Source organism: Sesamum indicum, linkage group LG1 (assembly GCF_000512975.1).
Source record: "Sesamum indicum cultivar Zhongzhi No. 13 linkage group LG1, S_indicum_v1.0, whole genome shotgun sequence".
NCBI classification, from domain to species: domain Eukaryota; kingdom Viridiplantae; phylum Streptophyta; class Magnoliopsida; order Lamiales; family Pedaliaceae; genus Sesamum; species Sesamum indicum.
In genome coordinates, this window is record NC_026145.1 from 11660630 (window position 1) to 11687049 (window position 26420).

Consider the following 26420-nt stretch of genomic DNA (forward strand, 5'->3'; position numbering starts at 1 on the left):
TAATTATTGAAGCAAGGTCTAAACTATATAAAACATGACATTTGTACTCGAAATGCAATTTTAACATGGCCAATCATAAGGTCAAACAAACACTAAGAGACGTATTTATGTAGGAGAAATAATGAAATTTGTGCACGTTGAAACAACATATGAATATGTACTTCACGTTTCAAATAAAAGTCGATATTTGTAAAGCTAAACACTATAATCAATACTTGTCGTATTCCGACATATCTTTATATTAAATTTGTAACTCTTATTTTTTACGATAACATTGACTTTGTCGTATCATTTTTTTATTGTTAAATTATAATTATTTCTTTACACGACAGCAAATATACGAAGCTCAACAAATATAATTTCAATATTCATATATTTAGTGTACTTTTTCCATGCATTATGCAATTTCTTGATATAAAAAATATGAAAAAAATCTTACAACCTCTAAGTATTATTTCTTGATATAATTATCTCTAAAGAATAATTATCTTTACTTAATTTTTTTTATTCATATTTGCAATAATTTATATTTTTCTCATAAGTTAAGCAGTGATTAAAAAATAATGCTCGAAATTAGATTATTTGAAAAAATAATATAATATTTATAATTTTATTAATAAGCTGCAATGACGTAAGAAACTATTTATGACTTTTAACTTAATTTAAAAATAAAACCTATAAACTAAAGAAACTTTTTTTTAATTTTTTTCACTAATAAAATTGTAAACGTTTATTTGAAATAATGTCAAACAAACATGCCCTTATTTGTAGTCAAAGTTTTGATCTGATTGCATGCTAGCATGGGTGACATTAATGATAGAGATTTAGACAGAAAGAGAGAGAAAAGCTCTGGTGAGAGAAAAATAAGAACGGTTTGATACACTGAATTCTTTTTATTTTTATTTTTATTTTTAAGAAAAAAAGAGGAAACTATTCCCAAATTTCTCCCCTCACTCTACACACACATCAATATATCTATACATCTAGAGAGAGAGAGAGAGAAAGAGAGAGAAAATCTGAATCCTCATTTTTATTGTACTAATCGATGTTGTATATACACACGGACTGAAAAATGGTTGAATCTGAATACAACCTTCCGCTGCTGAAGCTCCGATCTTCTTCAATTCCTTAACCCTAAATCGTCGTTTCTGTTTTTTTTTTTTTGGTTTTTCCTTTTTTCTTTTTCTTAATGAAGTGAAAATAGGGAGGAAAAAGGGAATTAGTGGTTGTCCTTTTTGATATTTTTTGATTATTGCTTTCTTTGTACTTTTGATTGTTTCCTATTGTTGAGAAGAAATGAGCAGCGGTGATGGTGGAGAGGTGGCATCAGCTGCGGCGGGTCCACCTACGCCGCTAGAATGGAAATTCTCTCAGGTCTTCGGCGAGCGAACGGCCGGCGAGGAAGTTCAAGAAGGTAAAGAATGAGAATTTAATGAATGGGAAAGGAATTTGTTTGCTTTGGTTTTGGATCTTGTGGTTAGGGTTTTGGCTTCTGTTATTTTGATCTGTTTTTGGATCCTTTAGTTACTTGATTTAGTGGAAATTGATAGTAATTGGTTGGGTTTGGAGTGAGTGATCTGCATGTTGGTTTTTCAGTCGATGATTTGAGGATAGCAGTGCTGGACTGAAGTGAATTAAGTTCAATGTCAGTTTGATTCCATTTTTTCTTACTGCATGTACTTGATTTTGGTCAGAAGGATGTTTTCTACCCTGGGTTTGGATCTTTGTAATTGTGTGTAGTGTGCCTTCGAACTTAGTTTCTCTACTCTGACATTTAACGAAGATCTAGCTTCATGGCTTAAACAGCAAGCATCAAACTTTTATGTTGTGGCTAAGAGCAGGCTTGTTTACTCTCTGTGTTTACTCTCTGCATGCAGCAGTTACCGAATAGTTGGAGGTATATGTATAACTGTGCATTTGTGGTTTGAATGTATGCTGCAATTGTTGCAACGCTGCTGGGATTGAGGATCTTCAGTTAACTAACTTAACTGTGTGGTGGTATATTGGACGGGAGTTGTCAGCTAAATTCTTTTTATTATTTTGGGTCATAGAATGCGGGATGTGTCACGAGATGATCTCTGGCTTCCGGATATCCGCAATATTCTCTGGGTTGAAATGGCCCAGGACTTTACAAGTGTTTGCCAAAATGCGGTCATGCTGAAGTTTGGAGAGATCCGAAATGATGCTCTTTGTTTGGCATGCCTTGGCAGTTTCTACAATCCACACCGTGTCATAAGTAGGCATAATACATATCTGGAAAGATAAACAAAAACAATTGAGTATAAAGTTGTTCCCGAGGGAAAGGGAAAGTTATCCATTTTTAGTGATATTGCATTTATTGACTGTTTCGGAGTAATTAAATTTGCATCGACTATGCCGCTCAAATTAATTTAGGTTTTGTGATAAATTGCAATATACACCATCGGTTCAAATTCGTGCACTGGTTCACAAAGAGGAGGTGGATGGGAAAGAGAAGGCTAGCGGATGTATGAACAGAATCATTTTGTTTTCTCTGTTAATTATTCCAAAAACACTGACTTCTGTAGTTTCAATTATCCGTCTCATGCAAAAATTGACTTCTGAATGGACTAGAGACTCGTTATGACAATAATTGTAAGCATCTAAATTCGAAGCCTTTGGCATTTACTATTTTGTTGTCAAATATGCTGATTAGCTTCAACAATGCTTTGATCTAATATTGATTGTTTAAATTTCATATGGATTCTCATATATGATGAGATATTGAAGTCTGAAATTGATTGAATACTGAACTTATGATGCATGCCCTTACAGTGACTTGAAACAAGCATGATAGGTACTTAGTTTGAGAAGTATTCTACTGATTCAAGGGTGCAGATTCTGATCAGCTACTTAAATTTGTCCAAAATATTCCATTTTATGGCTGTGTCTAAAACTTTTACTGGTAGGTTTTACTTTAATTATCTGTTTCTTTTTGCAGTGGATATCATATCTGCCATTGAGTTTGATAAAACTGGTGACCATCTGGCTACTGGTGATCGTGGTGGAAGGGTGGTGTTATTTGAAAGGACAGATATGAAAGAGGTGAGGTGCACACAAGAATTCTATTTTGTTGATTATGCTTCATCTGTTTTAACTCTATCCTCCATTGCAAATTTGATATGCAGCATGGTGGAAGTCGAAGAGATTTAGAGAGGATGGACTATCCAGTTAGTCGACACCCAGAGTTTCGTTACAAAACCGAGTTTCAGAGCCATGAGCCTGAGGTACTCATTTCAAATTTCTGCTTGCCTCCTCTTGTTGCTTTCCGGGTCCCACTGTGTGTTTTTATATAATTACTTTATCAAATATGTGGGCCTTGATTTAACAGTTAGGCTTCTGTTTCTTCCAAAGAAAAAAAGTTAAAAAAGAAGTTTGAGTTGTTACAACGTTTGTGTCTCTTGTTTCAGTTTGATTATCTCAAGAGTTTGGAGATTGAGGAGAAAATCAACAAAATTCGATGGTGCCAGATGGCTAATGGTGCCCTCTTTCTTCTTTCTACTAATGACAAAACCATTAAGTTTTGGAAGGTGAGGTCTACAGTTTAAATATTGATTTGTTTTAATTTCTTTTTTCCTCATGGTAAAGAGAGATGTATAGTCTTAATGTCCTTATTTCATGGTTATTCAGTACATAATATGGGTCTTCAGCGTCGTGCTCATCTTAGTCAGATCTTGTAGTGGATGTTATGAAGATTCAGTAATCATATTTTGTAACGCGTCAGATCTTGAGTTTTTGACTTTTTCCTTTTCCTTCAATATCTTTCTGAAGAGCCTTTTTTAGTCTAATAATTAGTGCCATTATGACCACCAACTCGGCGATGTATATTTTTGCTTATTTGTTGTGTGTCTGTCAAATAAATGTTGTGACATTTTTTCTATGGCATTTATTTTCCTAGAATTCCTTTTTAGCCTAGACATAAGATGGTTTTATTTTGATTAGATATGAAGTCTTGTTTCATTGATTTTCTTGGTGTTGGGAGATTCCATCTTTACTATACTCTAAGTTGGGGAAGAAAAAACTTAGCACTTTTTCAGAAGAATCATCTCCAATTGGAGACGTTATTAATTTGTAAGAGTGATGTGGGAATTAAGTTAGTCAAGTTTTTTCCCCTTCTTCACTCAGCTTTCTTCTCTCTCATGCTAGTATTCAATCTCGTCGGTTGATGGTATGCGAACCTGAAGGCCTCATATTCTGAGGTAGACAATTGTAAATGGATATTCTATTTGATGATTCCATTTTCTTGTTTAAACAGGTCCAAGAGAAGAAAATCAAGAAAGTTGCTGATATAAATGTAGACCCATCTAAAGCTGCTGGCACCGGTGGTATTGCAAGTTCTAGTGTTTCTTCTAGTCCTAAGCCGTATCTTGCTAATGGTGGCTGTTCAGATCGACCTTACAGTTCTTTGAGCAATGACTTGTCCTTTCCACCTGGGGGCATCCCCTCACTCCGATTACCAGTGGTAGTTGTACTTAACTCAGCTAAGTTTTACCAGCATTTAAGGATTTCATGCTTCATCTTTGGATGTGTTTGGTTTGATGTATTTGGCCATTTATTTAGAATGCATGGTGTCAATTGCTGTCGATTTTGAATATATAAAATTTTGATTACTTCTACGATCTGTTTATTCCTCTGTTTGGGACACACTCGTGTCATGTTGATTTTCTCAAATCTGATTTATACTGGGCTGCAATGCTGAATTGATCAGAACCATCAGTGTCAAGTATGCATTTGTTAGTCATAACTGATGTATGGCATTCACTAGGAACTCTTTAATGTGCACTGTTCTTAGGTGTTAGGTGTTTAATGCTAAGTGTCTTCCACTTTCTTATGCTCAGTATTTATTTCCTCTAAGGATTGAGTATACAATTTGTAGGTGACAAGCAGTGAGACCAGTCTTGTTGCAAGATGTAGGAGAGTATATGCTCATGCGCATGATTACCATATCAATTCCATCTCTAATAACAGGTGAAGACACATTTTTCCCCCTACGTGTTATGTGTACCAGCTTCTTTAAGTCTTTGACTCAGTGCCTTTACTTTGAGATTTGTTCAGAAATCTGACAATGTTGATGATTCTGTCAACTATTATTCCCCTTTCAACATCCTCAACCTAGAAATGGGAAAGCAAGGATATATTTTAAAGATGGTAGAAATTGGAAGCATAGCTGTCGGCAGTTGTTGGTTGGGTTCCTTTTATGTCTGTGAGGCCTTGAGATTCACTTTTCGGCCATCAAGGTGAGGAAGACTTGGGAAATATTGATCCCAGGTTCTTCATTTGAATTGTGAGACATGGGCTCACTCTGTAGTCATCAAGGTGATGAAGATTTGCTCGAAGAAGTCCTGAGCTGATTAGAGGATAAGATAGACTAGTATGTTGGTGTAGGTTTGTGGCCATCCAATGCCTCTTTTCGTTCTCCCTCTGCCCATGCACTCCACTCCCTAACATTCCAGGTGTTGGAACTGTTGTTGCTTTTCTTTATGCACACAATTTGGTCCAACGACAGCATTGAGGAAATTCAAAAGTATAAGCTGTACGAATATGAATAAAAAGTTAACCGTCTTCTGGTTCTCCTTGGAAAATATAGACCAAATACTCTATCAAACATCTTACTATTAAATGTCACTAATTCTTAATTGTGGAACCTCACTCTGATTAACAATGAGCAATTTGACTTGCATAACTTTTTGTGCTCCATAACACCTTCTAACTGGAGGATGCTGTTGATAGATTAGTAGTTAAACCTTTACTTTGGCTTCTTAGGCACCCTTTTTTCTTGCTTGTCGTCATTTGCTTTGTTTGGATTTACACTTAGTAACCTTTTCTGTAATGCTTTCCCAGTGATGGTGAGACATTTATATCAGCTGATGATCTCCGAATAAATCTTTGGAACTTGGAAATAAGCAATCAAAGTTTCAATATTGTTGATGTGAAGCCAGCAAATATGGAGGATCTGACTGGTAATTTTTCTTTCTAGTTTCCTTTTTAGTTGATATTTTCTACTGGTTTTGGGGGTGGTTTTGCTCATCTTCTTTTGCTGTGGGATCTTCCGTGGTCCTAATACTATCACTGCACCTAATATTCCCATTTTCTTAGTGCTGGATGATTGTGATGATTCTTTTTGCTTCATTGGTTGATACTTGTTTCTTATTGCAGAGGTGATAACATCAGCAGAATTTCATCCTACCCACTGCAACATGTTAGCATATAGTAGTTCAAAGGGATCAATTCGTCTCATTGATTTGCGACAATCCGCATTGTGCGATTCACATTCTAAACTGTAAGTTCATTGGTAATCATTGTACTAAAGGCTCCTGATGATTGCTTCTGCCCTTTCTTCTTCTTCTTTTTATTTTTTATATCTGCTTCAGTATTGAAATTTAGCACTGTCTCCAGAGTGTGAATTCAAGTGTTGGATGGCTGTGGGACTTCTAAGTTTGCCTTTGGTTGCTAGAACAGTGTTCCTTAACTCTAGTTTCTTTGTTTAAAACTGCTCCCTTTATGGATGAGCTGTTGATGTTCCATTCATGAACAGATTTGAGGAGCAGGAGGCGCCTGGCTCGAGATCATTTTTTACTGAGATAATTGCTTCAATTTCAGATGTTAAGTTTGCAAGGGATGGCAGATATCTACTGAGTCGTGATTACATGACCCTTAAGGTTTGGTCTTTTGTTGTTATTTCATCACTTTAAGTGCTGTTGTTGTTGTAATGCTTCAATTAGTCAGAATGTTTGTCGTTTCTTATTTGGAGTTGTCTGTTCTACTTCAAATTAATTTAGAAGGTGTTGGTGAAAGCAAGCACACATAATTTGGTCCATAAAGCATGCTAAAGCATTGCAAGGTTCTGTGCTACACTGTTGTTGTCATAGAAAAAATGCGATGTTGCTATGAGCAATGATGCAAGATTATACTGTTTGAAACTAGTTGCTAGGAGTTTAACATGCATCAGTATGACTCAACACATTTTTAACTCTTTGTTTATTATCCACTGCAAGTTTTCTAGTTTGCTTCCTGGGTTGCAGAAGATCCATAGTTATTGTAGCTTCTTTGGAGCATTCATTGCATAATAATGTTCAATCTTTTGTGGTGTCAGTTTGATCGTCACTGATCCATATTATTGGTTTCAGTTGTGGGATATTAATATGGATTCTGGTCCGGTGGCGACCTTCCAGGTTCACGAGTATTTAAGACCCAAGGTAATTGTTGTACTCTAGGACCAAATTTGCCTGATATTTTTCTACAAATACTATTGAGTTGATTAAACTGTACTTTGATACTGTCCAGCTGTGCGACTTGTATGAAAATGATTCCATTTTTGATAAATTTGAATGTTGCCTGAGTGGTGATGGTCTTCGAGTGGCAACTGGTTCTTACAGGTGTGGTCAAGTTGCTTTTCATTTTATCACCACTGTTATTCTCATATTTGTCTATCTAACCAAAAGAAAACACTGTTTTAGCAATTTATTTCGCGTCTTTGGTTGTGCTGCGGGCAGTACTGAGGCAACTACGCTGGAAGCAAGCAAAAATCCAATGAGGTACCTACACAAGATTGCGTTTTTGACTCATGAGTCGAACTTTCATTTGCGTTGGATCTCATTTATTGCTAATATATTGCTTAATGGCCTTTCAGAAGGCAGGTCCAGACCCCTTCCAGGCCTTCCAGATCCCTGAGCAGTAGCATCACTCGTGTTGTGAGAAGAGGTATAGTTTCCTTTACCCCACCACTTCATAATCCCAATTTCTAGCTTCTTTTGAATACGAACCTCACATATGATACTGCTTTGTGTTTTATCAACTCAAAAGAATTTTGGTGGACATTGCAGGTGGAGAAAGTCCAGGAGCTGATGCCAATGGGAATTCATTCGATTTCACAACGAAGCTGCTCCACCTGGCATGGCACCCATCTGAAAACTCCATCGCTTGTGCTGCTGCAAATAGCTTGTATATGTACTATGCATAGGTCGTCAGTAACTGAAAACTCGGTAAACATTATTGGGTTGCTATTCGAGAAATGCTTCTTTCAGCAAATTGAGGCTCTAATCCAACTGCTGCATAAATCTCTCTAGCACAGGCTTTGAACTTCAAGTTCCATGGTAGATTTGACAACCGGAGCAATCAACGTGTCTTTGTATCTGAGCAGACTGCCATTCTTCACCCACCGCGTTTCTTTTTATTGTTTTTTGCCCCTCTGCTCAAAGGAATAGATGCAATTGTGTTCTTATGTTTGCGTCGGGTAGAAGTCAGAAAGGAATGTGATTGTAGCTCTCCCTACAAACCAAAAAAAAACTAAAGATGTCATATATTGTCTGTAGAATTAAGGTAAAATGTAGTTCTTTTTCACATGAAAATCTTCTTGGAAAGGAGCTGCTGCTAACCTGCAGGCCATTAAGTTTATTAACTTCCATGGGTAGCCTCGTACCTTTGCTTCGATATATTTTAGGATGATTTTGGCTTAGATTCTCATCGTTTGATGTTTCTCTCTTGTAAAAGTACTCAAGACTCTTTGGCTTCTATTAATTTGTACAATATATTTTTCTTTTTTAACTAAAAAATGCTCGTTCTCGTGCATTAGGAGACTGGTAATGGCTTTTCTGAAGCTAAGGCGAAGTGGCTCGGGGGATAGATTAGATTGTATTTGTGAATCTATCATAAGCTGTCAACAAATGTGGCTGTGATTTGATTGTTTTTCCTTAAAATTAAGGTTAGAATCAAAGGTGGATGCCATGGATGATCATCAACTGCCCTACTTCATTATTTGAGGAGGTGCTTACATGCATAACTTATGATGCTGATGATGGGGGTGGCATGTGTTGGGCCTGGGCCCATCACTCCACCACAGCTTTTTCCCCCAATCACGGATTTCTGCGGCCCAGATTCCATGATTCGATCTGTGATCTTGATCTTAATTTGAGAAATAAATTAGATATTGTGAAACTAGTAAAAAATGTGAAAGTGTATGAAGAATTATGTGTTGTGGCAAGAAATTATACTCTCACTAGCACCGAAAGCCATGCAAATCAATTGTGGAGTATGGGAAGGGTTAATTAAGAATTCCATAATAATGATAATAATAATAATATATGAAAAGATTTGGTGGTGAAGATGTTGATTAATGTGGTCCTAGTTAGTGATGTCGTGCCTCTTAGAATAAAATAAAAGATGGGTCTTTACAATTCTTTTGTTTTTTTCCCCCTAACCTAATAATCGCATGTTTAAGGTTAAGAAGAGTAGTAGTTATGACAAATATTGCTTTCTTCACATTTAAATAATCTCATCCCATAACATTACATATCACAGTAATACTATTATTCCCTCTTCTTCCCATTGAATAGTCTTCCTTGTTTGGACCCTAAACTCCAAAAATTCACCCCATGCCCCACACTATATCTATTTTGAACGCCTTGGACTTTTATTATATGATAAATCATATTATTTATACTTATTAATACTAAATATGTACTATTATTACATATTATTAAATGAATAAGGGGATTTAGCTATTTGATAGTAGGTAAAATATATATACAAAGGTTTCTCTCTCTAGTAGAATGTCTTCTCAAACCAAATATGTGAAGCACTAATCAAATCAAATGATACATAACATCAAAACGTTCAATCAAGCTCTAATACAAAGAGTACCTTCTATTACGCATTCAATTGAGGTTTTCCCTCTTAGTAACATTTACCTTTAAAGGCGAAAGTGCATAATATTTGAATCAAAGCAGCCAATATATCATATTAGAGTTTTCAATCAAGATGAAGGAGTGCACGATACATCACTTATCATATAATCAATTTATAGTATAGAACAATGATCAATTATACAATCAGGCCCAATTCATTTTTCATTATTAGATTATATAAGCAGTCCAACATTCAAGTAAAATGTTTATTTCGCATTATGGATGCCCATTTCTAATTTAAGAGCCTGATATTAATTATTATTTGGGTTGATAACCAACCTAAATAGTTTAAGTAAACATAATATAATTAATACAAAATATTTTTTGAGTAAATTACAACAACCTCCCCTGAGGTTTGGCATAATTACGAATACTCTATTGGTATTTGAAAAATTATAAATATCTCTTGATATTTAATGAAATTATGGATGGAAGTATTACGTTATCAACTATGTCCTTATTGTACTTTTTTTCTATTTTTTTAAAAAATAAAAAATAATAATATTAATCGGATGGAATTGATGAAAATATTTAAAAAATTATAAAAAAAATATCTACTTAGTCAATAAAAAAATTAAAAAAAATTAAATATAAATAAATTATAATTTCTAGTCTACCAGAATATTTTGATCAGTTCATCACAAAAATGAATGAAAACCTAATGGAGACTAACGAAATGGGTAGTTATTATACGACTATTGAAATCAAGATAGTGTTGGTAATTTTGTAAATACCAAGAAAATATTGGTAATTTAACCAAAAAAAATTTTATCCACGCGTAGAACGGACTTAAGTATTATACCATAGACTGTAAAATTAGTTAAGTATAACTAATGAATAACCAAAATCCCCAGAACATTCCAACTTGAGAGTGACTATCAACCCAGTGCGTGTAGTGTGTGTGAGAGAGAGAGAAGGAGAGAGGAAAGCGTTGTTGCTGCTCTTTTCTCTCTCTACATATGTCTCTGTAATGTGTGTATCGTGTATGATGTACATATCATGATGTCGCGTCGTCCCTCTCACGCGGACTTTCAGAGATCATTCACATCATCACCATAAGAAGAAGAGACGACGAAACATCAATTCCCGCATCTCTTCCTCCTTTCTCTCTCTAACTATCTTCCCCATTTCTTGAAATACCCTAAATCGATCTTGTCTTTGGTTATCACCCTTTTGTTTTCTGCTTAAACCCTCGATTCCTCAACATTTTTGCGACAGACCCACGTACTCGCCGTCAAAGATCATAGCTCGAATTTTGAATCAGAAAGATGCAGAATTCATCATTTTACTCACAGATCAACGCACAAGCACAGCAGCCGCAGTTCCCAGAGCACGAGCAGTTGAAATGCCCTAGGTGTGACTCCACCGACACCAAATTCTGTTACTACAACAACTACAACCTCTCTCAGCCGCGCCACTTCTGCAAGAGCTGCAGAAGGTACTGGACCAAGGGCGGCACGTTGAGGAATATCCCCGTCGGCGGTGGCTCAAGGAAGAACGCCAAGCGTGGCTCCTCCTCATCCTCCGCTGCCGCCAAACGGCCCGCCGCATCCGCATCGGCATCAGTATCAGTATCAGCACCTAACAATAGCAAGAATGACAGTGGGAACAACGGCGGCGAAATGATTGAAACATCGCCTCTGAAGGGAGACGATTTCGGGGGGCAGTTGGGGAATTTCGTAGAGGTGAGTGGGAGTTTCAGCTCACTGCTGCTGGCGTCAGGTGGTGGGCACTTTAGTAATTTGCTTGATGGACTAAGCCCGAGCGGCTCGGGTTTGGAGCATTTTGGCGACCGGGGTTCGGGGCAGAATGTGGGTCCACAAGTCGGGTTAGACTTAGAGAGTGGTGGAAGCAGTAATGCTGATGAATTCTTGAACATTCAGAGTGGTGGAGGCGGTGATGATGATGGTGGTTGGGGTGGCAGCAGCAACGCTTGGCCTGATCTTGCTATTTACACACCTTCCTCAAATTTTCAGTAGCATCAAGGTAAAAAGAAAAAAGGAAAAAGATTTATAAATGATTATCATGATTTCATTTGCTCTTTTTTATTTTATTTTTTCTTCTTTTTTAATTAAAAAAAAGAAAGAATATATATATATATATAGTTTGAATGGTGCTGATATTAAGGAATCTAATTATGGTGATGGAGAGATGAGCAATGAGCATGCTATAAGGGTTGTACCTTATGCTTTGCTGATTTTCTGTGTCTTTGTATGAAAGTATTTATAGTGGAGCTGATAATATTATTATATATTAATGCAAAATTGCATTTGTTTATTTTTGGTTCTCCACATTTTCTTGGAGTTAATAAGTGGAGATTGAAAAAGTTTGGATTGAGGCAATTTGGGTTGGATGATAAAGTGTGAGTATTATAGGAACTTACCTGGACGGGGAGTATGGAGGATGAACAAGGCTCATGGCATTGGTTGGCCAGCTTAGGATTTAGGAAGGGCGCTCGTCTACTCTACATCATGATTTGTAGTAAAGGAGGCCTGTGTTCTCGCGGCCTCACTAAAACACATTAACTATTTTAGGACATTCGCCCGCTCCTGCACCTTCAGCAATGCCGATAACATGCCAATTACATCAACTTGGAGAGGGATGTTCATAATTCGGTTTCCCAACCAAATCGATTCTTTGGTTCATACCCACAACCTAAGTGATTCTGTTATTTTATTAAACAATTGATCCGTATGATTATCCGTATTCGGTTAATCATATCGAATCGAACAATTACATTATTTTTTATTAATTATATTAAAAATGTATAATATATTATTATATATAATCTCAGTAATATAATATCATATATATTATATATTATTCGAAAAAACATTTTGATTATAATCGAACCGAATAGATCCTTTTCAGTTTGATTTTAATATGGAATTAAACTTTGGATTCGATTTCATTGGACTGGGTTGGATGTAGCAAACTCAACACCCCTAATTTTGAATGGGTTGTCTGTTTAGTTTATTTCCTATCAACAGCGACGATGATAAATTAAACTTTGAAATTGGACTATATTTGATTTTATTTTTAACTTGTTTTGATGTGTTTTGTAGAGATAGAGAGAGAAAAATAAAAGATAAATAAGTATGTGTTAGAAATAATGTGTATGTTTGGATTTATTTTTGGAGATAATATAAAATAAGTATGGTATGTTTGATGTTGTTTAGTAGGAGATAAAAACTACTGTTCATTGTCAAATCATATATCTTTTATATATATTTATATATATATATATGAATATATATATAATTTTTTAGTTGTAGGGCCTATAATTAGTATAAACTTATTTTAATAAAAAAATAAATGAGGCAATGTTTCAAATCATTTTAAAACATCATCAAAACTTCCAAAACAAATTAAGACAAACATTGTCCATATTTTAGCCCGTTTCAAACATGAAGCAAAATTAAAACCAAACATTATGTTGATGTTCATCTCATGTTCCCATCCTTGTCTTAAAAAGTACAAGACAGATTTCAACTTTTGTATTTCATAAATAACCCCCCCCCCCCCCCCCCTCTCTCTTCCTCTTTCCTTTTTTTTTTTTTTAATTTCCCAATATATTAATTCTTTATTTCATTTTTGTGGTATGGATTTATTAGCTGCGACCTATTAATTCACTGAATCTTTAGGTGAAACATGTTGATATAATCATAATTTTGTACTATTATTTTCTTTATCTAAAGGCATGCATATATATATATAGTAATAGAAATGGCACGTTGAATCCGCAAAACAACAAAAAAGTAAAAGGCTTTCTATCCATACTATAATGTGGATTCTACTTGAAATTAAGATATGGATGGGACTAAATTGACGTGCTGCAAAAACTATTCTCTCAAATTTTAGTAATAAAATTTATTTATATATTTGAAATATAATAGTTTAGGTTCAGATAATTTATGATTTGTGATTTACATTATAAGGATGATAACATTTATACCTCATACCTCATATCCATTATTTAAATCTCACAAAGATGTCAACGACATTACATAAATTATTCTTGCTTTTTTGCTGTGGTAATTTTTATAATTATGCAAATATATATATATATATATATATAATTGTGAATAAATTATATAAGAGGAGCCAATATAATTATCCGCATTAAATGATGGCATTAGGTTCTATTCTTTGGTACGGAGACAATTCGTGCAGATAGTATTTTTTTCTTTTTCTTAAAAAAATAAAAAAATAAGAAACCACATTTTTGTTGCTATATAGTTTACATGGGCTTTAAGTAGGCCAATTTAGCCCACATGTAAAATTAAAATTTAGCCCAACAGGCCCGTTGGCTAATCTGGGCCTAATGGACATCTCTAGTTGATTGCTTCATGAGACCAATCAAATCTTAGCCTGATAATAAAGGTTGATGTTGTTAGGGTATAAGATTATATGTTCGAATCCCATTAAATAGATGTACGTTGTCTTATTTTGTATGAATTTCTAAAAATTAATGAATAATCAGTTCATAGATTATCGAGCGCGTGCAGAAAATAAAAAAAGATAAATCAAAATCAATTTTACTATAAAGATATTTAATTTTTATTATTTTTTTAATGAATTCTCCTACGTCTGTAGTACTTATCAAGAGTTTGTCACACTTGCGTATTTTACTCATATCTAATAAAATTGCACTTACTTTTTCTTGTATTTGATTTTTTATTTAGAGATGGCGATTTTAAACTATAAATATAATAGTTTCTATGAATGGAAGAAGACATTTGGATAAAGTGTAAACTACCTCAAATCTCTTTATATCTCCAATACGTATTGCAGATTACATATAGACAACAAATTCACAGCAAAGCAAGTCCAAAAGTTCTATGCAACAACAGAGGTTTCACGTATTTTTTAGCATTAAATCCTCAAAAGTCTTGATACCATATTTCAAGATGACTCGTGATTTTCTCCCACAAGTCCGCAGGATATTTTGCATTTGCATCCAAAAATAAGCTTTTAGTCCTTAAATCGTAATTCGAATAGCAGAATTATGGGGTAATCGTTATTTTCAGAGACTGTAATCTTTTTAACTCAGATCTATAATAATTTTATTTATTCATATTTTCTTAGTTTTATAATTACTTTTTGAAGGCTCGAAAATTGCATGAATAATGTACAATACAATTTATTACTCTATTTCACATCATATACTTACATAATGTCATGTCAATACAATAAACAATTTGAAACAAAGACCTAAATTAAGGTAATGGTACCAAAAAAACACTAATGCAACATTTGATGTACTAGTGTACTTGAATTAAGGAAAGCATAACTAATCAAGCATTTAAAACATTTTATTATACATTAGTTAATCCAAACATGTGTACTAAAATCAAATATTTGTTGCTAAATATAAATAGGCGGTAGAGTTGGACCACCAAAATATGGCCCATGGTTTTGAGGGACAAGAATGTCCTATTTTCATTAGATAATGTAATAATAAAAGCACCCCACCTGGCCCAATGCCATTGTAGTTAGGACTTTTGTTAGGTTCCCCAATCCCAATGAACAATTTTGAATCTAGGAACCTCCAATTATTACTTGTTTTGGGGTGGGGATGGGGGGTTTTGCAAACTATGTCCAAGAAAGATTAATAAATAATTGATCACTAGTTTGCAATGGCTCTTTATATATTTTCATATGGGGTTTTTAAGTTACTTGCATTTCAACAAAATTTTGATTTGAATTTTGGGGGGAAAGCATGGATCTTGAATCATTAATTATTATTATTATTTTTTTTAACGACATGAATGTTAAGTTAATATATAGTAGGACTATGTTAAAGTGTTCTACTTTGAATAACGGTTAGCATTATTTGATATTGAGTTTATACTGTCATTATACGTTTGATAAGTAAAACTAATCTGAATAGTGCTATTTTTTTCAAAATTTTTAATATTTTAATGAAAAAATACATAATATTTGGCGTAAAGTTATTTGATCAGAATGCACAAATGCACACCATATCATGGACAACATACGGAGAGAGGAGGTCGTATGTTGATAATGAAGGCTTTTTCAAGTGGTAAGATTAAGACTTTATAAATTACAATAAAATGGTTGTGGGTTGCACATTAATTTATACTTTTATGTGAAGAATAAGTTTTAGAAAAAACTTACAATCTTATCACTAAGTTGCGGAAGTATGTAGAAATATTTTTATTATTTTTTGAGTAAATCAAATAAAATTAAACAATTTAAAAATATAAATAATAAAATAAAAATACTTTATTTATTTATTTTTAATTAAAAATTGATAAACGCTTAGAATGAACTTTCTGGGACAACACTTTTAGTGGGGATAGAATCTTGAATCTAATCCAATGGAAAAGCTGATAAACTTAAAAAAGTGCACAGAGATTGAGGATTAGATTATTATTATTTTATTATGACATTAAAAGATATATTTTCTTACCCAATTACCACCTTCTATCCCTCCTTAATTTCGTCGTTATTCGATCGACTGATTAAACAATATTTACTCAAAAGCCCCTCGATTTAATAAAATTATAATTTCGGAGGTTCGAATGCTGGATTCTTGCAGTGAGGCCCAAACTAACGGTTTCATCTGTCGAGTAAGGAAGGGATTGATAGTGGTAACGTGACCGTTAATTCTGACGACGGCGGAGATTAGCCCGTACCTTGAAAATGGTTAATGTGCTCCCCCCCTAGTCATGGCATTACACAAACAATTGAAAAATTGGATGTTTTCAAAAGTTTAAAATAAGCGTTTATGAGCTATTGTTGAAAATAAGCATAAAATAGTGTTTTTATTTTATATTTTTGTTTTTCAATTAGTCAAATTAAAATAATTCAACCCAAAATATATAAGTATCTCCCTACCGACTTTTGTAATTTATTGATAAATTATAAATATTAAATTTCAAGCACTCAAACTTCAATCTTTCTCATTTTGAGTTTTTATTTTCAAAAACTTCCAATTTTTATTATTATTTAATTAATAAATACAAGTTATAAAAACCACAAAATATCGCGAAAAATTAGGACAAATACTCCTTAGAAATCCCTTTTCTTCTCTTGTTTCTCTCCTCTGAATAATTAAAAAATTTCCATCACTTTCATTTACTCATTCGATGTATGTCCTTTCGAGGAATTTTTAAAATTTAGAAATGACAACAGAGACGAATTTGATTTATCTTTAAGGTTCATTTCATTCAAGTGAGAGAAAAAAGGTGAAAGGGGGAAGAAAATAATAATAGTTTTCCTTCAAACTGTTTGTTATGACTAGAAGGAGAGTGAATCTCAAATACTACCCCTTGTTTGCTACGAGTAAAATAGATTGAGAAAAAAAAATTATTTTTAATAATTTTACTGAATAACCCTTTTCTGCATTTTGTATCAAAAAATAAATAAAATAATATTATACTAACATAATTTTAGTATATCAAAAATTTAAAAATCTTCTTGATGAAATTATTTTATCAAATATGAGTAAGAAATATTTTTATTAATAAAAATATTCATCAAAAGTAGTATTGTTTATTTATTTTAAACTGTTTAGTTTAAATAAAGTAAAAATTACTAACAATATTTTTAACTAATGAATTCGAGTTCAAAAATTGATGCCTTTGTTGATTCTCAAAAATAATTTTGGAGGAAAATTATATACATAGATATATATGGATAATAGAGTAAATAAAAATAAAAATTATATTTTTTTGTTTTTTGGGATAATATAAAAATTATATATTAGATAATAGACTCGTTCTAATTGAAGCAGGACCCAAAATCCAACCCAATGATATAATTTACTTTTCTCCAGGAATAAAAATTTAACTTTAAAGTAATATAAACATAATAATTTGAATATATGATAATATATATATATATATATTTAACATACATAAAAATGGGTAAGTAGAGTGTTCAGTAGAAGGGTGTGTATAGATTGTATTGAATATGGATGTGGGTATGATTCTACCCTACACAATACCCATTGAGAGCGCAGTAGACCACTGTCAGCTAAGCAAATGGAGCGATTGGTTGCTTTGAATGCGCTAACCTGCGCATGTAGTTGAGTGTCACGCCTCCATTTAATACGCTTCTCTCCACCTACGCTGATGAGAGACTATCATACTATATAGGGAATGGGAAAATGGTCGCCCTTATGGGTTTCAATAAATTAGACCACGTCAACATGTAACGATGTCGGTCTTATTTAAGTGGCACTATTTTTTTATTATAAGTTCAAATTTTACTATTTATAATGCATGAATATGGATATAATCATTACAAAATTAAATAAACATCATCATTACTAATATATTAGAGAAGAAAGATTGAGAAAAAGAGAACAAAACAACTAATAGGTGTTTTCTCATCTTGAGGAGTAAGAAGTCAAATTGAGTCATTTTAACAAGTTATTTTATTATTAATTGTATTTTACAAATAATTATGAATAATAAATATAAAAATTAATTAATGAAAAAAATATAATCAACTATTACGAATATTATTTATTGTCTACGATCCCTCATTGATACATTAGCTTGTCTTGAATTATCTCTGTTGAGGTTGTTGTATTTTACGTGTTTGTGGCCAATCTATCTCACTTCAAATACATATTGTTTGGGTTTGACTAGGTCGAGGAGAGACAAAAATAATAGTGTTGTGGACCAATTCAAATTCCAGTCATGATGATAATGAATATGGGTAGAAAATCAGAAGACCTTTTCGTCAACATGTAGAAAAAGTAAGATTAATAACGAAAAAATCAGGCGATAATTTTAATATTATCACTAATTATATATATTTATTGAAGAATATTTATTTTGTCACAATAATGAATTTTATGATTTTAATAATCACTATTATTTTTCAAAAAATGTTGGTAGCAAGAATTAGTGACGAAAAAATGTACTCAAATTATAGTAAATTAATACTCTTAATCACACTCAAATACGATCAATGCGTAAACATGAATTTTTACCACGATTAATTATTATTGCTCATAATTTTTAGTTATAGTTAAAATATTTATCATAATTTTTAACTATGACAATATTTTACTCTCGCTTACACAAATAACGAATAATAATTATTATAGAACTATAATTCATTTATACTTATCACTATTTATAAACTTTCAAGCATCTTATAAAATATTTAAAGCGCACTCAAGCACCGTCAAAATCTACGTGTACAAAGCAGGTGATGGGGCATGATGTTGAGGATCAATGCAAAGGTGAAGTTGGTGGGAAGGGACGTCATTATGAATAAGCTGATTATTGAGAGCAGAGCTGATTAACAAAGGCGTTTCAGCTTTAGTTCAAAACTGATTGTGCATCACTCACTACCCATTCTGCCTCACCTCACCCCATAAAATAGCCCATGAGAATGTATATCTATCTATCTATCTATATATATATATATAAATTCTAGACTCATAAATACTGATTAATAATATCGTTGTATTAATTTTTTTAAAATAAAAAATATTCTTTAACCAATAAAATAATTAACTTACTCAACTTTTTAATTTTTATATTAATTGATAAATTAGTTTTATTCCCCTTCATTTTAATGTAATGTATTTTACTCTTACATAATATAATTTAAAACATGAAAAATTATTTATTATATGAACATAAAAACGGACAATGACTGATATTTAATATATTGAAAATGTCACTACTAAAGACAAGCTTTAAAACCATCTCATTCACACAAAACTCATATTGTAAATCATCAAATATTGAAAAATCAAATTTCTTATAATTTCTTTTTCATTTTTTCTTTGACATGACGCAATTTAGAAAATATTAGGTTGAATTCATTTGAAATAGAAGAAAACTAACTCGAATGGACTGCTCCTAAAGACTTCCGCCCCCGACCTCTGCTTATGAAAGAATAGAAAGCTTTGGGACTGATTTCTTTCCTCTTGCTGTTGATTCCGACTTGATAGTGCCAATTGTGAGAAGCAAGAGCTCACTCGACCCATAGGAATAGGGAGGAAGTTTCATTCCAAACTGGTCAAGTTTGAGCTAGGAGATGGGACAATGTAAATTAATATGGTTTATAAAATATTTTTAGAACTCATAAAAATGTTTAGATTTTATTTTAAACAAACAAATATATTTTTGAAATATTTAGAGAAAGTAAGATTACAAAACTTATAAACATGTTAACAACTGTAATTTTGTAATAAGAATAATAAAAGTTGAAGGGGTTTATCAAAATTCTAAAAGTAAATTAAAAACTCCTTATTTTTTACAAAAGAGTTTATAAATTATGTTTTTGAAAGATTTATGGAATACTTTGTACTATCTTAAAATATTTTAAATATTCTATAAACTCATCTAAATACCCACTTAATCTTAAATTAAAATTCGTCTCCAACTTATCTCAATTTGCACGCACACGTGTGCATGCAACTATTGTTGCGTCGTCTAAATTTGATTAAATAGATATCGAGTTCATAGTTTATAAAACGCGATAAAGGACAATTAATATATTTTAAATTTAAAAATCATAATAAGATGGATTAAAAAAGAAAACAAGGGTTAAGGGTGTAGTTACATAGGGAGGGAAGGGCATTCTTGAGAAAGAAGGTGGAGGCCGACCTCGTGTGAGGAATCAGCAAGAGCCCAGAACCCCCATTTGCTGATAACAAAAAATTGTGTATATCGTCCCATTTGTGTTGCATTTTTCCATATCAACGTTAAGTTGTCACTGTTACAAAAGTAAGTGCATCATTGCTCTTACTTCCACACACTAAACAAATTGTTCTATTCTTTTTCAAGAATCATCATACCATAAAAAAGTAAGAATTTTTTACTATTATCTTGATCTGGGCTTTGGTGTTTTTTTTTTATTTTTTGGGTACATTACATCAATTTGGATGGAGTTGTTGAGGTTGTTCAACTTGATATCTCAAATCATGTGATATCCCTTTCTGTATCTCTTTCACACACACAAACAAGCATTTTTATCTTTTCTTCGGTGTCATATTGTTGATAGCATTGTCATCGTTGTTTGAGCTGTTTTGATGTGAAAGAAGGAGCAAGAAAGAAAGAGAGAATGAAAAGATACTAAGAGAGCAGAAAATCCATTTACTCTTTGACAATTCTTCTTTGCAGTATAACAGTTGCAAGAGTTGGTTTGTGGGTTTTTTTTTTGCAGGAATGGACACTATTAAAGAGCTTTTCTGGCCGAAGATTGTGGAGTTATGTTTAATAGCTCAGAAACTCAACTCTAGTGTCATTTCAATGATGTTTTTCTTGATGGGTTCTTGCGTTTGTGGCTTTGGATGGATATGAGTATTTGTTTAATGTGAAAAGCCAAAAGCAAAAGCATTATTTTAGTCTGTGAGCGCCAAAAAGGAAAAATCTTGAAGTTTTCTTTGGAAGGAATCTGAGTTCCACGTTTCCCAGCATTCCAATTATTGGTATTAAGGGAAAAGAGAAAGAAGACAGTGGGCTGATTTTGGATCTGAAAAACAGCTCATTTTTCACCTGATGCCTTTTCATTTGTTTTCAAAAAAAAATTTAACCTCATTTTCGACTTCTCTGATCTGAAAGCAGACTATTACTGTTTGCTTTCCTGTTTATGGAGGTGGTGGGGATGAAAGGAAAGGGAAGCATTTGTCTGTCGTTTGCCTTGTACAAAAGTTCATGTGCCAAACAGAGAACTCTTTTGCTTGAAAAGAACTCTCTCTGCAGATCCATTTCAAATGGTTGTCATTGTACTGTATCTGGGAAAACCTGACTGCCTACTCATCTCTAGTTAACTCTGCAGTTTTTGGTTTCAGTGCTTTAACTGGTAAAGAACAGAAAGCAATATAAGGGAAAAATCAATTTTCCTCTTTGGAAAATTTGGTTCTTGGTCCAAGGGGTCCTGTCACTCTGGGGAGCCATTCTGGTGCAGTTGCATTTTCATTGAGAAACAGTGAGCATTTTGGCTGTATATGCATGACATGAGGTTCATGACAACTTTAGCTGTGGGGTAGAGGGCATAATAATGCACCTAATATGTTCTTGCTCTTTCATGAGGAGACATTCATATACTGCTTGAACTGTGGTGTCCCTTAAAAGAATAGTGTTATTCATTTGAAACTTTTGGGAAGGGATAATTTTCTTTTGGCCTAATGAGTAGAGAGTTGAAGAAAGGCGGGAAACAAGAAAAGTGTTCTGATGAGGCTGAGAAGGTTGTGGTGGCTGTTAAGGCATCAAAGGAGATTCCTAAGACTGCTCTTGTCTGGGCACTTAGTCATGTTGTTCAGCCTGGGGATTGCATTACTCTTCTTGTGGTTGTCTCTTCACATAGCTCTGGTGAGACACTCTAGTATATGTTGGATTCCATGTCTGTTTTTGTCAAGAATCTTGACTTCTTTTACTTCTCTTGTCACCTCAGATCTTCTAATATAGGCATCCATATGTAAGCAACATCTCAACCGAGTATGGGATGGACTTTTCTCCCTGTTTCTGTGCATTGCAGTCACCTCCTCTCTTTCTTCTGAAATGGGGTTTTAGTTTTTGGATTGTGAAGTTAATTTGCTTTGTGGCATGATTCATCAATCAATCCCACATCTCAGTAGGCCTAGATGCACAATACAGGAATATATTCTATTTTATGTTTTTGCTGGTTAGATTTCGTGGACTTTGCAACATATTACGAACTAGAAGCCTGAAATAGCAGCTCTAAAGAGGATAGTGTCTCCCTTGATTTTCAAGTTTGTTGTTGTACTTTCTTTTGATTGCATAAAATGCAGATCAACCATCATTGGAACTGATTGATGTGATAATGTTTTGCATCACCTTAATCAGGTAGAAAATTTTGGGGGTTCCCAAAATTTGCTGGAGATTGTGCTAGTGCCCACAGGAGGTCACAGTCTGGTACGAGCGCGGAACAAAAATCTGACATAACAGATTATTGCTCTCAGATGATTCTTCAGCTTCATGAGGTTTATGATCCTAACAAAGTGAGTATCTTGTGAATGTGTAGTAATCTTTTATGTTTGAGTTTTGCATGCTAACATAATTGTGATCTGTGATTTTGCTCATAATATCTTCAGATCAATGTAAAGATAAAGATTGTGTCCGGGAATCCTTGTGGAGCAGTGGCTGCGGAGGCGAAGAGAAATCAAGCAAATTGGGTTGTTTTGGATAAGTAATATTTAGAGTCCTGTTTAATGAGGCATCTAAATTGTAGAAGAGCTCTCCAATATAGCAGTTTTTCTGACCTTTAAGTTTCAATATGATGCAGACAGCTTAAAAACGAGGAAAAGCGCTGTATGACGGAGCTGCAATGCAACATTGTTGTTATGAAGCGCTCCCATCCCAAGGTTCTCCGACTGAATTTAGTTGGATCAGGTATAAAGGAACCAGAAGCGATAAACTCTGATAACGATCAATCATCTAAAAAACAAGAAAGCAAAAACAATTCTTCGAGTTCAACTCGTGGTCCACTTGTTACCCCCTCAAGTAGCCCGGAGACATTCACGGCCACTGAAGCTGGAACTTCATCAGTTTCAAGCTCTGATCCTGGAACTTCACCATTCTTCATTACGGAAACAAAAGATGTCCTTAAGAAAGAGGAACAATTAGCTACAAAACAAGATCGGGATCTTGATGAATCTAGTTCAGATTCCGACATGGAAAATCTGTCATCCTCGTCAAGTTTGAGGTTCCAACCTTGGATAGCGCAAGTTGTAGCACATCGACAATCTTCCGAACATCTTGGGGAGAGATCTGGAGTGTCTAGTACTCAGTCTCAAAATTCTGCAACCAAGGCCATGCTAGAAAAGCTCTCTAGACTTGATGAAGAACCTGGATTCAGATCCCCGAGCTATAGGTGTAATCTGGATATCAGTGGCAGTTTGAGAGAAGCGATTTCCCTGTCGAGAACCACACTGCCTGGGCCCCCACCCTTGTGTTCTATATGTCAACATAAAGCTCCCGTTTTTGGAAAGCCTCCAAGGTGGTTTTCATATGCTGAGCTTGAGCTTGCTACAGGCGGTTTTTCACAAGCCAACTTTTTAGCTGAAGGCGGGTTTGGATCTGTCCACCGAGGAGTCCTTCCAGATGGCCAGGCAATCGCAGTCAAGCAACACAAATTAGCAAGTTCTCAAGGCGATCAAGAATTCTGCTCGGAAGTCGAAGTGTTAAGCTGTGCTCAGCACCGGAATGTTGTTATGTTGATTGGTTTCTGTGTTGAAGATGGTAGAAGACTTTTGGTTTACGAGTATATCTGCAATGGATCTCTTGATTCTTATCTATATGGTATACTTTCCTGACTTTTAACTGCCCGTTTATCTTAGTATGATGAATATCGTTTTTCAAATGCATCTGCAACTTCCAGGACGCCACCAGGACACGCTAGCATGGACCGCACGGCAAAAGATCGCGGTTGGAGCAGCACGAGGATTGCGATATCTTCATGAAGAATGTAGAGTTGGTTGCATTGTGCATCGAGACATGCGGCCCAACAACATTCTCATTACCCATGATTTTGAACCTTTGGTACAAATTACCTACCGTTCTTATAAACCTATGGTTCTTCGACCACTGACATAGTGGTTTTTTTACTGTTTCATAATTTTAAAACTCACAGTACGAAATCAGCCTTCTCATGATTTTCAAATCATTCAACGGATTTAGCAGATGTAGTTAATATTAACTTTGAAAGATTTAAAAGCAATGAATATGTACTTTTGACATCTCCATGTAAGTTAACAATATCTTTGCCATGTTTTTCTAAAGCTTCATTGAGGAGGCTGATGAATAGGTTTCTATGGCATTCTCCCCTCCTGTTTTTCCATTCTCAAGCTTGCTAAAAATATATGTTGTTTGTCACGTTTTTGCATGATTTTGAGAATAATTGAGGTAGCATGGTGGCATTTCTTGATCTTAGCTCAATAATATTTTCTACAAGGTGGGAGACTTTGGTCTAGCTCGGTGGCAACCCAATGGAGAGACTGGAGTTGAGACCAGAGTAATTGGGACATTTGGGTAACTTCAAGAACTCATTTGACAATGGTCCATGCAATCGTAATACCACCAAACTCATCAAGTTCCATGTTTCGTTTAGGTACTTGGCGCCTGAGTATGCCCAAAGTGGTCAGGTCACAGAAAAAGCCGATGTTTACTCGTTTGGCGTGGTTCTGGTGGAGCTCGTCACTGGTCGTAAAGCAGTGGATCTCAACAGGCCTAAGGGCCAGCAGTGCCTTACAGAATGGGTACGCCTCTGTTTCCTGTGAAGCATTGCATTAGTCACAACGAACAAGCGTTTTTCAGGGGCAGGGAAATCTTAATGCAATCTGATTTCACAGGCACGGCCATTATTGGAAGCGCATGCCATTGATGAACTCGTTGATCCACGTCTGCGAAGCAACTACTCAGAGCACGAGGTTTACTGTATGCTGCAAGCTGCATCATTGTGCATTCGTCGGGATCCTCAGGCAAGACCTCGCATGTCTCAGGTAAGAAACCCCCTCTCTCTTCTAGGAAATTGCATGATAGATGGTGAAATACGCCTAGAAAACAAAAAGGAAAAATCAAACACAAGGACACTCAAAGGTTTACATAGTTCGGACATGAACTTCTCCTCCGACAGCCATCCCTTGACTATATATAACTAGGATGACTATAACAATCTTACAAAATTACGAACTTCCCTTTGATATAAAAGACTAAGGCGAAATGCAACGGTGAGTCAGTATCCACACTCAACATCTTCCAATAGCCTATATAATTTAGTTGCCTCAATCCCGTCTTTTGTGTTTCAAGAACTGAATTCTTAATGCTAACTACACATGCTATTGGTTGCACTTGTTTGTTTCCTATCTCGTAAAAATAGGTTCTTCGGATACTTGAGGGCGACATGATGGATTCAAGCCAAACACTGATGCCCGGGATCGATGTTGGCAGCCGGAGCGGGAGAATTTGGTTCGATCATCAACCACAACATGAAAACGAGTCACCCAGACGATTCAGCTCAAAGGATTCTCTCAACTGGAGACCAAATTACAGGAAGAAAGAGGGGAGGACTTCATATGAATACAACCTTTGAGTTGCAACTATGACAGTTTGAGTTTTCTCCATAACATCATCAGCTTCTCAGTTTTGTTTGTGATTTCAGTAGCGCTTTTGTTTATGTATAGAAATGCTGAATGTTGAAGTTGGATGTATGTGAAGATGAATTTGGGCCGAGTCCAAATTAGTAGATAGTTAGTGGGTCGTATGGAAAGTGGCCCAAGATTCAGTTAAAGCCCAAACTAAGTTACGCATATGTTTGTACAAAATTAATGGACAGGAACCCGAGTTCTCTTTTCCAATGCGACGGCGAGATTTAATTTTAGGATCAATTACATTCAAATCCTTTGGAATGGGCTCTAATCGCACAAATATCTGAAGTTTTATGCAAAATTACAAATACGCCTCTATTTAAAAGCAGGATTTTATACAAACACCATTCGACGGTGTATTTATAATTTCACAAAAGATATAAGATGTTTGTGCAATTAGATCTATTTTCAATAGATTTGTGCAATTAGATCTATCTTCAATAGACTATGTGTTAAACTATTTCAAAAGTAAATTATATACTTACAATTCAAAACTAGAATCTTTTTAATTGTAAGACATAACCTTACCACTCAAATAATAAAAATCCTAGTCCTCGTAACTCACCTAAAATTTGATCCAAACACCCCATAAAAACACATTGCCAATTTATAAT

The 26420-nt window shown here is 34.4% G+C and overlaps 3 protein-coding genes across 5 annotated transcripts; all 3 read left to right on the forward strand.

Moving 5' to 3' along the window:
* Positions 814-8570, forward strand: LOC105163538 (serine/threonine protein phosphatase 2A 55 kDa regulatory subunit B beta isoform). 3 transcript variants are annotated; one of them, XM_020692544.1, is made up of 15 exons: positions 814-1414; positions 2960-3063; positions 3147-3245; positions 3429-3548; positions 4274-4483; positions 4895-4986; positions 5860-5978; positions 6175-6298; positions 6554-6677; positions 7146-7214; positions 7303-7394; positions 7476-7553; positions 7649-7719; positions 7842-8000; positions 8090-8570. In XM_020692544.1, exons 1-14 carry the CDS (start codon positions 1297-1299, stop codon positions 7976-7978), a joined length of 1557 nt encoding a protein of 518 aa, XP_020548203.1. In that variant the 5' UTR covers positions 814-1296; the 3' UTR covers positions 7979-8000; positions 8090-8570. The 3 variants fall into 3 exon arrangements, with proteins under 3 accessions (XP_020548203.1, XP_011080237.1, XP_011080246.1); XM_011081935.2 differs by having other exon boundaries at positions 815-1414; positions 7842-8566; XM_011081944.2 differs by having other exon boundaries at positions 815-1414; positions 4274-4480; positions 7842-8566.
* LOC105163550 (dof zinc finger protein DOF3.1-like) lies at positions 10569-12489 on the forward strand. The gene is made up of 2 exons (XM_011081955.2): positions 10569-11687; positions 12077-12489. The coding sequence occupies exon 1, from the start codon at positions 10970-10972 to the stop codon at positions 11678-11680; it is 711 nt and encodes a 236-aa protein (XP_011080257.1). The 5' UTR covers positions 10569-10969; the 3' UTR covers positions 11681-11687; positions 12077-12489.
* LOC105163561 (inactive protein kinase SELMODRAFT_444075) lies at positions 20319-26016 on the forward strand. Its single transcript, XM_011081975.2, has 10 exons — positions 20319-20505; positions 20865-22012; positions 22508-22662; positions 22756-22850; positions 22947-23962; positions 24042-24202; positions 24615-24691; positions 24771-24918; positions 25012-25161; positions 25539-26016. Exons 2-10 carry the CDS (start codon positions 21829-21831, stop codon positions 25749-25751), a joined length of 2199 nt encoding a protein of 732 aa, XP_011080277.1. The 5' UTR covers positions 20319-20505; positions 20865-21828; the 3' UTR covers positions 25752-26016.